Below are 14,088 nucleotides of genomic sequence, written 5' to 3'. Positions count from 1 at the left end.
CACAAGAGTTATCATGGAAGATCTTTCACACACTGCTTCAGAAATCAGAGCCATAAAGACAATTTCAGCAACCTACATAAAATCGCACAGATTGGCAAAAGCAATCATAGCAAGGAGAGAAACTTCTTTCCTGTCTAAGGAATAACTAAACATCAACATCATTACCAGAGTGACTCTGATAATGAGCTCCAGCCTGGTGACCCTCCAGCTCTGAAAACACCACCACAGGAGAATAAAAACCAGGATAGGTTTCCAGTCTCACGTATTTTATTGCTTACACTAAGTAGTAATGGGGAAAGCATTAAGCATGCACAAACAAATCAGCTCAGAGTACAGCGGGTTAATTCCAACTTATTAAATTTATCTGAATACTAGGTTGCTTAATGATCTTAAGCCATTAGGTCCTTGTAAAATTGATATCTGCTTTGCATCACGGCATTGAGAGCCAGAGTAAATCAGGTTCTGCAGAGTTTTGCTGTGCTATGGCCTGATTATTTCCTTCATCTATGCAGAGACTGTCCATTCCATTAAATGAGTCTGGGATGGTGCACAATGGCCACACCAAGGCTAACCTCGAGCTTAAGTTATAACACTGTCTACAGCACTGTGCAAAAAGTATTAACCTTGAGGTTGTCTTTTCACTACTTATTACAGACAATGGGGTAGCATATAGTATCAATGTAAAACCCCTGGAGCAATTCAAAATAATAACTAGTTACTTTCAACCTTGAACAATAAAAGTAGAATCAAACCAGAGAATTTCTCTGAATTAATGAACTTACTTTTACGGTACCAAATATATCTTTGAGTAAGTATTTCAAACAGCAAGTTTGTCTTAAGCAATTGAAGAATTCATTTACAAAGTGCCATAAATATGGCGGTTCTTTAATTTCTGCAAATTTATGTAAGATACCTGTTGGAGTTTAAGACCAGGAATACCAATGACTAAGATTATTAAGAAGAACAAGAATGATCAGATAAAAGAATTCAGCAAAACACCTGACTGTGGTATACTGCTATCAATATTTTGTCTTCACTCACATGATTGAAGGACTAAGACCTTTTTTGCCCTGACTTATTTAAAAATCGTGCTTTATTTAGAATATCAGGAGATAGAATATAAATAATCTTTGATACCATTCATTTCTGGGAGATAAGTAAGAGAGGTGAAATATGCATTTACAGACAAAGGCCAGGAGACATTTTAATTATGAAGACAAGTCTAAACACAAGCATACACCATAAAACCAATAAGCAAAGCTGATTTATCATCAGAAGTTCAGAGAAAAGGTGACCTGACAAATAATACACTCACCACAGTCCTGTGAATCACAGCCTGGAATCCTCATTTGACAGCACCTTGATCTCATTAACCTGGTACAATCAGGTCACATTCCAAGCAAGAAACATCTCAGTCTAGTAATTCTGGGTTTGGAAATTAACAGACTGAAGAAAGCATTAAAGTTCTTTAGTCCTTTAAGGTGTGTCATTTCACCAGCACAGAGGGTTAAACCACAATTTATTCAACAAGAGCAAAACTATCAAGATTCTGGACCTCAGACATTAAAAGAGACTGCAAAATGGAACACCCATTTTGATTTGTGATTCTAGTTTGTATCTGACTGTCTCCAACCTCTCAAACCATTTTTATTTACATAACAAAGCATTTATTTCACCTCCAGTTTCACAGGATGTACTGGGGAATTAATATCATAAGACCAGCACAACTTGTGAACTCCCAGTCACAGAAAGAGACAAGAAGGTCTTCACAAGCAACTTAAAAGGCATTTTTGTCACAACTTGAACAGCATTGATTTAAATGGATTTGATTTCTACAGCAACTTCACTAGCATCTGTCTTCCTGTTACACCTCATAGAATCACTACAGTGAGCCCAAATCTGTTTTTATCCACCTTATCTTCTTGCCAGAAGAAATATTTATAGGCTTGCTATTATTTATTTTTATTCTTAAAATGTTTCCAAGCCATGACTCTGCTCTTACACTAGGAAGTCTCATACTGTTTCATCTTGGAAGCCATGATCTCTAGATTTTGCCTGAAGTCTTCTCTTCTCACTGCCTGTTCACTTTCCATTTTCATTCAACAGCCAAACTCATCTCAAACAGCTTGAAAGGCCAGAAGGAAGTAAACTGTGGCACAGAACCCATTATTCCCAAGTTCAGGGCATTTCACTTAGCATCACCTGTTTCCTAAAATGCGTAAGGAGCAGCTACTGTTCTGCCCAAAATCAACAATTTTTCAAATTTTCTATTCACAGGCACAGCACATAACAGATGTATTCCCCTTACGCTTGGCCTTACAGTCTGTTTTGTACCTTTCAGAAGAAAAGTCAGTGTATTTTCAAACCCATTAAAACTTCTATTCAACTACTGAAAATTTTCTGCCTAACTAAACATATTGTCATCACAAAAAAAAAAAAAAGCACAGAATTTGAGATCAGTAGTTTCTTTCAGGATGAGGGACGGAAGTTCCCTACTGAGCTAGCCCACTAGAATCCCAGTTCTTCAGCACGTTTCATACGTGTGCAAATGCCCTTGACTTTGATTCTACCACATCCCAGCTTGGTGAGCATCACCTCTATTAACTTGCTTCCTAGTGCTGTCAGTTGCTGCTCCCACATCTGTGATGATATTGGATATATGTGTCCCAAATCTCATTCTACTGCAATCCTCTACTGGTCACAGTAATGATCCGTCTGAAGAGTTCTCTTAATTGAGGTCTAACAAGCTGAGATTTCAAATCTCATAACACAGCATACTCAGCCTGAGACTAAACTCTGAAGGACTATCCTCAATATTCTGTTCCACTTTTTTTACTGGAAATACTCTTAACTGACTTTTCAACCATTTACGTGGGTTGTGCATTAAGTACTGACATTTGTTTACCTACCACTGTTTATCCTTTGCCTTGGCTTATGTGAGCATAATGAGGCACTGATATGTGAGCTGAATGATAGACTGGCTCTACACTGAGGAAAAATAAATCCTTTTCTATCTTACTTGTTTCTGAATCTGTTAGGAGGAAAAACAAACTTCTTGACCATGCATTCTCTTCACATCTTCAGAACTCCCACATTCTACAGCAGAAAATTACACATTTTATTCAATGCCCTGGGGTCAACTGAGGCTTTTCTGCACTCTATAAATATCAAAGACTTCCATTCATTTTGCCCCTTAAAACAAATTATTGGTTACTGGTTTCAGTTCATACCTAAAACGATCCCTGCAAATCAATTTAAAATGCAAATTTACCCTTTCTTGGTGTAGAAATGCTGTTGTGAAGATACATGCCTGGCATTAAATTCCAAGTCTGAAAGTGCTCTTGCTACTGAGAGATTAGTCAGTTAAAAACAAAACAAACATTTTAAAACACTCATAATTATGACAAATTCAAATCAGAACACTGAGATTGTTTCTTGCCTGTAAGTCACTTCCATTCAGTCTTCCCCCCACAACCTGATTTCTCAATTTTCCTACGCTTTTCTATCTTTCATAAATTTTAGTGCTCTCAAAAAAACCCAGAATTTTCAACAGCTAAATGGCTGGTTAATCTCATGCAGGAAAGAAGCTGAAATCAAGAGGTAATTATCTTACCTGTTGTAACACCATGGACAACTCCTTCCTTGGTCCTGGAACCTAAAGAAAGAGAAAAATTAGGTTGAAAATTCATGTTCTTAGGTACTGGTAAAGACTAGATATTTGATAAAGAGGGATTAATATGTAGGCTGCATACCATTGCATACAACATTCCCCAAGGTTATTAAAAAAATCAAAAAGAAATTCAGTCTAAGGGAAGAGGCAAAACCATCAGTAAAGAACAACTTCATGGATGGGCATTGACAGTGGGAAGGTGAATAATACTGGAAACCTTTCTGCAGTACGTACTGACTTCCTTGCCATTTTCTGAATGGCTGTTAAGCATCTCACTTGGCACACTCACGTGGATGACTCTGCACAAAAACCATGTTAACATCCTAAGGATGCTTGCATATGCATTTGTAGAATCTCTGAGCCACAGTTTCCAAAACAGCCTTAAAATTCTATCTTTGCCAGATCTCATTTTGCAAGGCTTGACAATCACTACCGAACTACATAAAGGCCTAGAGGTTAAATTGACAGGGAAATGGAAGTGTTAGCCAGATTTAGATATCAACTAACCCAAAAGAACAACTTTAAGCATTATATAGGATTTCAACATGAAAATGTCCCCCAGGTCACACCCAAGGTCTGCTGCATCCACTGTCCTTGTTGTCATGGGCACATGTCACAAACCACATGTGAATTGCAGGAAACAACCTGGAACTTGTGCTAGACTGAGGCATAACACAACACCTGGGTGAGCAGTGTAACTCTGCCACACTGAAGACCAAACTGATTTCTGCAACACCGATGCAAAAAACCCCATGAATTTTCACCATGCTGCCTGAAAGGGAACAGTCTCTTGTGTCTTTAAGGGGAAGAGAGACAAACGAGCACATACTGCTGTTTAAAACATAACTGGGTGCCTTTTTCCTTACCAGCCCTCTACTTGCCCTTGTCAGGTTCCATAATTTGGCTACATTTCAGGGATTAGTATCTAGCTATGGACTGTGATGCTTAACAATGTGCAATTAAGAGAGTTTATGGCTCCTAGTTAATCACCTCACCTAGTCTGCCAGAGATAGGATGACATTTTATTTTTCTTACCAACACAGAAATGACCTTACTTGTAATGCAATTTTTTTGCTGTCATTCAGTATTTGAGACATTATAATTTATACTTCTAGCTTTACACCTCTAGCATAACATAAGAAAATGCATAAGCAGAAAAATACTAGAAAAAACAATAATTATTTGTCCAATATTCTTTGCAAAAATACAATTAAACACAAACACAATATAAGCTCATTCATCAATACATCCTACTTGCTACTAGTGCAAATTTATGGAACTTCAGCCATGTAGTCCTGGCACTATGAGATTGATTACATGATTGAAAAGGCTCTCTTACCCATCAGCAAGAGTAGAATAATAATTCATTATAAATACAAGGGAAAAAAATACTGCATCAAGTAAAATGAAATGTTCCTTGAGCTGATTATGAGGGTAAACAGCTGAGAAGTCTTTCCCCCCCTCTTTATTCAAATTTTGTCTTCAAAACACTTTACTTTCTCTCACTGAAAAATATTTACCATACATGGAACAATGAGAAGTTTCATTATATGCAATGTGTTCATGCCTAAGGACTTGTTTTAGGACTTTGCTTTTCAATTTTGTACCACCATGAGACCCAAAGAAGCAAAGCACATCATGGAATGCAAGCCGATGACTTGAAGTTGTACTGACTTCTAGCAACTGAACACCACTGCAGGCTCACTGTGTGTCTAATAGGATATTAATATTGAGCTCATGATTTTGAAGGCACTGTTAGACCTGGCCAATAGCTCATCCATGTTGTTGAGCTGACTGTTCAACAGTCCTTCAAGACAGCCAAGTCCTTCAAGACATGGAAACCTGCGAATGAGCAAGTACTCAGTTGCCTAAGGCCAGAAAGAGATGGGCAGTATGACAGAACTCCCTGAGGATCTGTGCAATGCACACATCTCCAGAGGGACCTATTCCAAGTCAATTCTTACCTCACCTGCCCAGACACAACACTGTTATGACCACAGCTCAAACACAAATTATTATAACTTTAGCAGAAGACAGATTTCTCTTTAAAAAAAGCTCAGCTCACAGACCCACGTGGAACAGGGATATGTATAGCCAGATCCATTAATTGGCAAACAACCAGCTGGCTGGTGTTCCAGACCCTACAGCATATGTTAGAGCTCAAGACTACTTGCCCCACTGCTGCACACTTGCATGCAAGTAGCTGTTCCTGCCATCACAGCTACAACAGCATCTAGAAGCACATTAGGATCTGCCAGAAGAGGCCTATAAATAACAGCAGCTGAATTCAGTAGGATGACTTCTGGCTGGCCACAAAGGAAAGCTGGCTGTCCATACTGTTTCCAGGAGAAACTAGCTCTTTCATCCTAGCATTCCTGACATACCAACAGTCTTGCTCATTTTGCCCTGCATAATGAGGGGAACAGAGCAGGCATAACATAAAGACCAAGGAGCAGGACTCTAACTTAAACCAAGAAGCAATAGGAGTACATGGTAATGTACTCCTACATTTCCTAGCTATAGTAGAAACCTGTATGAAGAGAGGGAGAACACTAACCAGCATTTTTGGTTTTTTTTCAATTACAAAAAATACCATTGAATCCCTTCATGATTTATTATCATTGCTGTCATTGTGCCAGAACAAAGGAGTGTATCAGCACTTAACAAATACACTCATTTCTGGACTACTCGAGAGACCAACAGACTATTCACATTGCTTAGTCAGAGCTGTTTACAGACTGGGAGACATAAACCCAAATTAGAGGCAACTGACATTTAAGGAAAACACTTGCTTCCAAGTCCTGAAGCCCATTATTCCACCAGACCAACCCTGAGTCCCTCAACTACTCTGCTGGCTTTTCTACCACCAAAGGAAAATAAGAAACATTATGAAAAGGGAGAGGAGGAATTTGGATGGCTTTGCCAAATAGGTCATGACTGCTCTGCTCTACTCTAAGGCCATGTGCCAGCACAGGGAGTATTAAACAACTCTGTCAGCCACCCTGCTGCTAATAAACTACTCCTTTGTTCTGCATGCTCATGACACACCAAAAACAATCATACTGGAAGCTTCCATTCCTGAGCACTGAACATGCATTCAAGAGTCAACTCAGCAAAAACTTCAGCTCCCTGGAAGCACACATGAAGCTCAGCAAACATCTTGAACACTGCAGTGCCAAGAGTGTGTTGACAGATGAGGTACAGCTGACACCAAAGAAGACTTCAAGCATCAGCACCTTCTTATCTAGAAGTTTCTCACACCTTTTCTACGTAGCCTTCCATGAGCAGCTCCACACAGCTCTGGTCCTTTCTCTCCTTCTCCCTTCCATCTGCAGTTCCAGCTCACTCCTTCCTGTCCCCAGCACAGCCACCTAACCCTGTCTGCCCCCCATACAACATTTTACCCTTTCTGTCCCTTACACACCCTTCTGTCCCTTCCTCATCACAGCAGGGCCAGCAGACTCCAACTAAGCCCCTCCCAGCTAAATCACTCTTTATCACACCTATAGCTGGGAGGACAAGGATGTTCCCACTCTTTGGTAATTAACACAGCTGCAATACAGCAGGGCTAAGATTGCTTTCAGCACTATCTCTATTTGTCCTCCCACAGTGTGTGAGCACATCCTTCTTACTCAGTTCCTGATTTCAAAGCCATTGGGGATTAGAGTATGGCCCCCACTTCCTTTCTGCTTCACACTAACAGCTCTTGAAGGATACAGAAAGATGCAGTTTTAATTTTACAGCACACACAGGTCTGATGAGCCTCAGTCCTTGTTTCTAAGCAATGACCAGGCTATTTTTTGATATCAAGAAAGATCCTGATGCTGTGCTTGAATGAGTTGAGAGACCCACCAATTTCAGTTGACCAATGTTGAAGCCCATTGGCAGAGAAATTTAATGGGAAAAAAACCCCAATACTTGAAAGTATACAAACACATTGTAGACTGCATTGAAGGGATCTTGGGTGCTTAAAAGGAGGCCAGATATTGGACTGAGGGAAGAAAGTAGAGACTTCAGCATGGACAGGGGGAAAAAACCCAAACAATTCCTTATTTAATCCTCCAATACCTTGCTCTCCTATATAGCTCTAAGTTTCTCTCTTTCCCAAGAGAAATTTTCCTCGTGCCAAAAAAATGTTAAAACCAAAACAAGAATAAAAGAATTATAATGAATACATTTCATCTCAAACAGCAGCTGTTGTCAAAGAACTCTTACCAGCTAGAATTAGGTTACTCTAATAACCTAATTCTACCTGGTAAGAATAACCTAATTTGGTTATAGTATTTCACATAATAGCTAACACAGCAGCCGGGACAGAAAGGTCCAGATGTTTTCCACATTTAGTTAAATTGCACTGATTTCAGTGGGAAACATCACCTAGGGGATCTGGACCAAAAACTCTGCATCTTAAGTCTCCAGCAGCAATTGGAGGCTGAATGTTACGAAACTGAAAATGATTAACAGGTCCCACTCAGCCCAGTGTTGTTAGGTTCTTTTTTGCAAGATGTCAGGCAGCTTTCACAGTATAATCTGGCTGTGAATCTCAAATCTGAAAACCCAGCTATAGAAAAAGGGAGTGAGAAGTCTTCATGAGCTCTAATGAATTGTGCTGCTCCTCTCATCTGCTCATAAAGGGGCTCCACCACTTTTTGCACTGCAACCATTGTCAGCCTGCAGAACAAATGATTATCCTGCTGGCCTTTGCTAATGCTGCACACGGGTAGAAACACCTCTGCTGTGACCTTGGGCAGTAGACAGAAACATCCAGCTCCTCCTTTTCCTATTTGAACTTTTGAAATGTCTTGCCTATATGGCCAAGCACAAAACTGGACACAAGCTGCCAGAGCTTCTGGAGACAGCTTCCAACCAAGGGCTCTTATCTGCACAACAAACTCAGCACATAGCCCTCACCTCCTGAACAGGAGGCACCCACTGGGAGAAAGATCCTCCACTGTTACTACAGTCACATTCACAGGTCCCTCTCATGGATCAGGGCTCTGCTGCCCCCAGTAACTTCTTGGAAAAAAAAAGCAAGCCTGCCCTCCAAAGTTCAACCTCAGCAAAAGAGTCTCTAAAGAAAACAGGAAAACTGTTGCCTTTGGGAACAGAGCTAGGTTCAAATGTTTTTATGGTTTGGAGAACAGGTCAGACACAAAGATTAATTTAACACACGATGCAGGTTTGTAATATAAAGAAATCAATGACCCCAGAAGCATGGCCAGCACTACAATAAAACAAAATAAAAGAAAGCCAGACTCCTGGAAAATAATTCCAACATGAAGAACAATATATAGTGGAAGAACATCTATTTTGATATCTTGAAAATGAGCAGACACTCATTTTAAAATAGATTCATTGTACAATTAGTGTTCAAAATTACTGCCATCCCTGTTGGCAAGAGCACTGAGCTTCGCTATGGCTTAAAAGGGAGGGAAGTATATTCCAAATGAGTAGTCCACATTATTTGGAGCAGAAATGATTTCTTACAGACTGGCACTAGCCTGCAACAGTAGAGGGAATCCAAAAAAGGCACTGGAATACTGAAGACCTCAGTACTCCCATTGAAAAGAAATGCCTCTGTTTTTCAGCTCTGTTTAACTTCTCTCTGTTATGTGTGCACATCTCCCTCGGTACACACAGCGCCCATTACAGAACTGACCTGCTACAAAATGAACAGCACAGAAACGACCTACAGAAAAGGGCATCTTTTCCCCCTCCATTCTTTTATAGACTAGCTTTATTTGATGAATAAGAGAAATAACCACTTACTCATATGGTCTTGGCAGATTGTTGTACTGTGAATTTTTCATGACAGCATTTGCAAGACACTCGTCTAAAGCCCAACACTTGACTAAATGAAGATGACTATCATGCACCAAAGTACCAGCCAGGGATTTGAAAAGAATTTTATCCCAGGCTCTACACAAGACTTGTGTGCCCTAGAATATCTAGACACTAGTGATTGCTTTGCTACCTTAGGATCTACCTGACCTATTTCATTAACTGTAGAGGATCTTCCTTGAGAAGTCATGGAAAATATCTGTTATGAATTCACAATAGGAATTACAGAACATGAAGCTAATTTCAGAAGAAAACACTTTGCCATATAAAACATTACTGTGAACGTACCAAGCAGTCAGCATGTCTACTACTCCACTCCTGAGCTAACCTCTTAAGTGCCTTCTGCTGAAATCCTATTCAAGCCCCACAGGCTCTGTAGAAAGCTATGGAGCCACCCTCACCTCCAGCTTTTACATTTTTCCATGATTATTTTTACTGTACCAACCATCCCTTCAGCCTTGATCTGGCAAGTTTTTTGCATGGAATGCCAGCCAATGGCCAGCACTGTAAGGCACCTGGCTTCAAAGAACTGGAGCTCAGGAAGGCACAGGTTCCCTCTTAGCTCCTTTTGCAATCCTCTCCTATGAGCAATTACATTTTTGTGGTTTTTTGCAGAAGAATAGGTCTGAGAATCCAGCTGTGAATGTCTGGGTGCATCGATCAGCAGCATGCTCTCTGCTGCCCACCTACCCACATAGAGGACTCCCTCTTTCGTCTTTCCTGCTGCCTCTGCCACACCCTGCTTGGTTTTTTCTGCTGCTGCTACGACTCCTTCCTTTGCCTTGGAAAGCCCTTTCATGAACACATCCATGGCTGAAGACTTTCTTCACACAGCTCTAGAGGAAAAAAAACAAAACACAGTTTCAGTATGGTTTTTTTCAGCTCTTTATCCCAGAAAGGGGAAAATATTCTAAACTAATAGGAACACAATTACTTTAAAATTATATTATTTATACCCTCAAATTTTATAGCTATATAAAATGGATATCCTAGTTCCACAGAATCCTATGGAGAGGTTACCATAATGCAATTTAGATTGGAAGATGGTTCCATTGATATAAGTACTTTCCTTGTCTATCAAGGCATCATTTCTCCCAAAGGACAGTTCTGTGCATGTGCTGAATGCAAGATTTAGATTTAGCCCTGTGGTTTGATGATACTCCACCTCTCATCCAGAGGAAAAAAACCCAAAAAAACAACTAACCAAAAAAAAAAAAAAAAAAAAACAAAACAAAAAAAAAAAAAAAAAAAAACAAAAAAAAACCCCACAAACAAACAAAAAAACCCCCGAAAAAAAACCCCAAAACCACACACAAACAAACAAAAACCCCACAACATCCCCCCCCCCAAAAAAAAAAAAACCAACACACCACACACACAAAAAAACCCCCAACTTAAATAAACACAAGCAGCTTAAAAAAACCCAAACCACATAAACCAAAACCTCTCACAAAACACTTGTTGTAAGAAAAGGCCATTACAACTCAGGACTGGAAGAAATAAAGAAAGAAAAAGCTGCATTTTCATTAGTCCAGCGTTTTACACACAGTCCACATAATTCTTTTGGAAACTGAGTTTTCCTGAATGGGTTCCTCGCATGCATCACGACAGAGAAAATATTTTACTAAAAAGCAAGAGCAAGAACACATGATTTTAAAAGCACTGCACTAAAGCTACCAAGAGAGTCCTCGGGCAGCAATTCAATCCAGGGCTAGCTACACTGAAACAGTAATTAAAACCCAGAATCAGTGTCCCTTCAACAAATCCATTATCAGTAGTCCTTTCTCTTCCTCCACCCACACAGACAGAAGCGCTGCCTGTTATCTTCTCTTCTTTGCCAGAGGCTGAGTAGGAGGGATGGATGTCTAGGAAGGCATCTGGGCTGTCGCAGCTTTCCACTAACTCGTGACGAGCGTGCGAAGAGAGGCAGCGCTTGTGCTCCAGCCAAGCTGCCCACGGCACCTGCCGCCCCGGGGATGGAGAAGGGGGTGCCTTAAACACAGCTCCGGGGGGAGGCAGGACCGGCCCGAGGGACCCTCCGGCTCCCCCACCCCCAGGGTGTCCGGGGCAGCGCCGCGACCAGGTGCGGGGACACCTGGGGACCGCGGGTGCGCACCCAACAACACACGGGCACCTGCAGAGGGAGGAGGGAGGGAGCAGGGCGTCGTGCTAGTATGTATTTATAGGTATACAAATGTAGACACGCATATAAATACATACACGCAGCGAGGCACCTACCCAGGAAGGCAGAGCGGCGCGACCATCAGGGCACCCACGGGCTCCGGCGGACACGCCGTCGGCACACGGCGGACACGGCGCCCGGCTTCCCTCCCTCCCCCGTGCCCGCCCGAGAACGTTCAACAGGATGCATCTATCCGGCCATCTCCGGTCCCATTACCCGCGTTCGGCTATAACCCCACGTCCACACAGGCGCTCCCCGCCCGAGCGGCCCCGCCCTGCCCGCACTCACCGCCGGGCTCCTCCGCCGCCGGCGAGCGACCCGTTCCGAGCAGGCGAGGGGCGGCGCGGGCTGCGGGCGGGAGCGGAGCGGCTCCTGCTCAGCACATCCCGAGGCGCGGAGCCGGCCGGCTCTGCTGGCACCACCCCGGCGGCAGCAGCCCCGCAGGCGGCGAGAGGCGAGGGCGGGGGGCGGGAGGATGCGCCGCGGCAAGGGAGGAGCGGAGCCTCTCGCTCCCTGTTGAGTACGTGGCCCCCGCCCGGCCCCCCGCGCCCACCCTATCACGTCCTCCGTGGCAGTGAGGTGGGAGGCGTGATAAACTGGGAGCACCTGTTCGCTGGACTCAGACCAAGAGAGAAACAAGGGTAAAAAAAGGCAAGGCAGGCGACTTGGTCCCTCTGGGACGCCGCACAGTCACCACTCCCTCCAGAGGCTGGAGCGCCTCATCTTAGAAGCGTAAGGAAGCTGTTGATGCGGCACACCCCTGGGTCACTTCACCAAAGCCTTAGAAAATCTCCCCCAGATTTTAATCTCTTCTTCATCTACTTCCAGATCTTCAACCCTGAATGACTGCAGTTCAGTGTGACTGTTCTCACAAGATTCATGATCCCAGCTCATTTTAAGCACGGGAGGTGGTGCTCTTGCAGGTGTAACTTGAGTCTTAAATCCATTGCACACACACAAGAGTTTTCATCCCGGATACAGGGAACTATGGCCAGACTTACCCAACCCTTTACGCCTCTGCTGGCATCCTCCACCACACAATCCAAGGCCACTGCCACCCGTATCTTAAACTCATGCAGAGAAGTCATTTTCTCCCCAGGAAGGGAAAACCTATCAAACTTCTCTATTTTGGTCACAGAATTTGAGCATGAAAAGCCAAGACCAGCAGGAGACAAGGCACTAGAACAGATGGACCTTCAGCTTCAGTACATCAATTCAAATCCTACAAGACTTACAGAAACAGCTTGGGTCTCATTGCACTCCAAAAGGAGAAACAGAACGTGGCGTAGATGAGATAGAAGGTTGTGAGCTGCAAGGAGCATCTTTCATCCATCATTCCATGCAGACAACTGATGCATCCCTGGTTTTGTTTTTATGATGAACACGTGGTGCAGGGTCTTACTCTTGTCAGATTTCTTTGTAAGTTGTAATTTTTCTGTGTTGTTTGCTAAACTTCCTTTTGCTTCATTCTACCTCCAGTTTTAATCAACTAAGAATTAGGCAACAGATTTTACTTCTTGGTGTAACAATGTTCAGACTGGTATATGCAAATAATTTTCTCATAATTCCACCCTCAAGAAAACCTTTTAAAAAAAGCCCAGTAAATAAATTACATAAGGCACCTCACCTCACTCATTCTGTGCAGCACATAGTTAGTAGTGCAGAACCTAGATGTGGTATTTCTATTTTCTTCATATTTTGGGGGGAGGAGAATAGGTACAGTTCCAGACAATAAATAAAAATTAATGAAAACCAAATTAACACTAACTGGCCCAATTTATGTATTTTAGTATGTAAATTGGCTTATTGAAGACCCTTCTGTCAGTCATTCTCTACTATCCTGAGCAGTAAACTTAGACCCCAAATTAGAATAAAACTGAATATTGTTCTCCTTGTATAAGTATTATCTCTCAGATCTAAAGAAGGCTTTTGCTTTTCCAGCATGCAAGTAACTATGAGTATGAAATGTTGCTTTTTATTATGTTGATATAAATCTAGATAGACTTATTGTGTTTAATTATGTTAGGAGAAACAGATAATCCAGTATGATAAACAACCTTGTACATTTATGGCTCTATTTCTGAAAACTTTGCAAAGAAGATCTCAGATGTTTGCAACTCCTAGCTTTTGCAAGCGGCCTTTTTTCACCTTATGTTTATCAAAGGCAGGCATTATGTTCTGCTGTTAAACAAAGTAACAGCTTGTCCTTTAACAAAAATCATGCAGCTAGAAATGGAGAGGTAAAGGCAAGAGCGATCAGTGGCTGCCGCAGAAGTAAAGCTTAAGATTTCAGCTGTATTATTCAAACTAGGCAGCTGTAAAATTCTAAATCCTTTGGCAAGAGGCACAAAATGGAAAAAAATTAGAGTACAAATGTTGACACAAGAAATTCTTC

General features: G+C 41.9%; 1 protein-coding gene across 2 annotated transcripts in view; it reads right to left on the bottom strand.

Moving 5' to 3' along the window:
• The window catches only part of SNCA (synuclein alpha), a 64,282-nt gene extending 52,146 nt beyond the window's left edge, over positions 1-12,136 (bottom strand). The window contains exons 1-3 of one of the 2 annotated variants that reach the window (XM_040064347.2): positions 11,982-12,136; positions 10,202-10,347; positions 3,614-3,655 (exon numbers count right to left, since the gene is read on the bottom strand). In XM_040064347.2, coding sequence (XP_039920281.1) covers positions 3,614-3,655; positions 10,202-10,322 — 163 coding nt within the window. In that variant the 5' untranslated portion in view covers positions 10,323-10,347; positions 11,982-12,136. The remainder of the gene's footprint in view (positions 1-3,613; positions 3,656-10,201; positions 10,348-11,981) is intronic. The other variant, XM_040064346.1, reaches the window with a different exon arrangement.
• Positions 12,137-14,088: the final 1,952 nt, after the last annotated feature.

This window comes from Hirundo rustica, chromosome 5 (assembly GCF_015227805.2).
Source record: "Hirundo rustica isolate bHirRus1 chromosome 5, bHirRus1.pri.v3, whole genome shotgun sequence".
NCBI lineage: Eukaryota > Metazoa > Chordata > Aves > Passeriformes > Hirundinidae > Hirundo > Hirundo rustica.
Note: the sequence above shows the minus strand (reverse complement) of the source record. Positions and strands in the feature narration are given on the sequence as shown.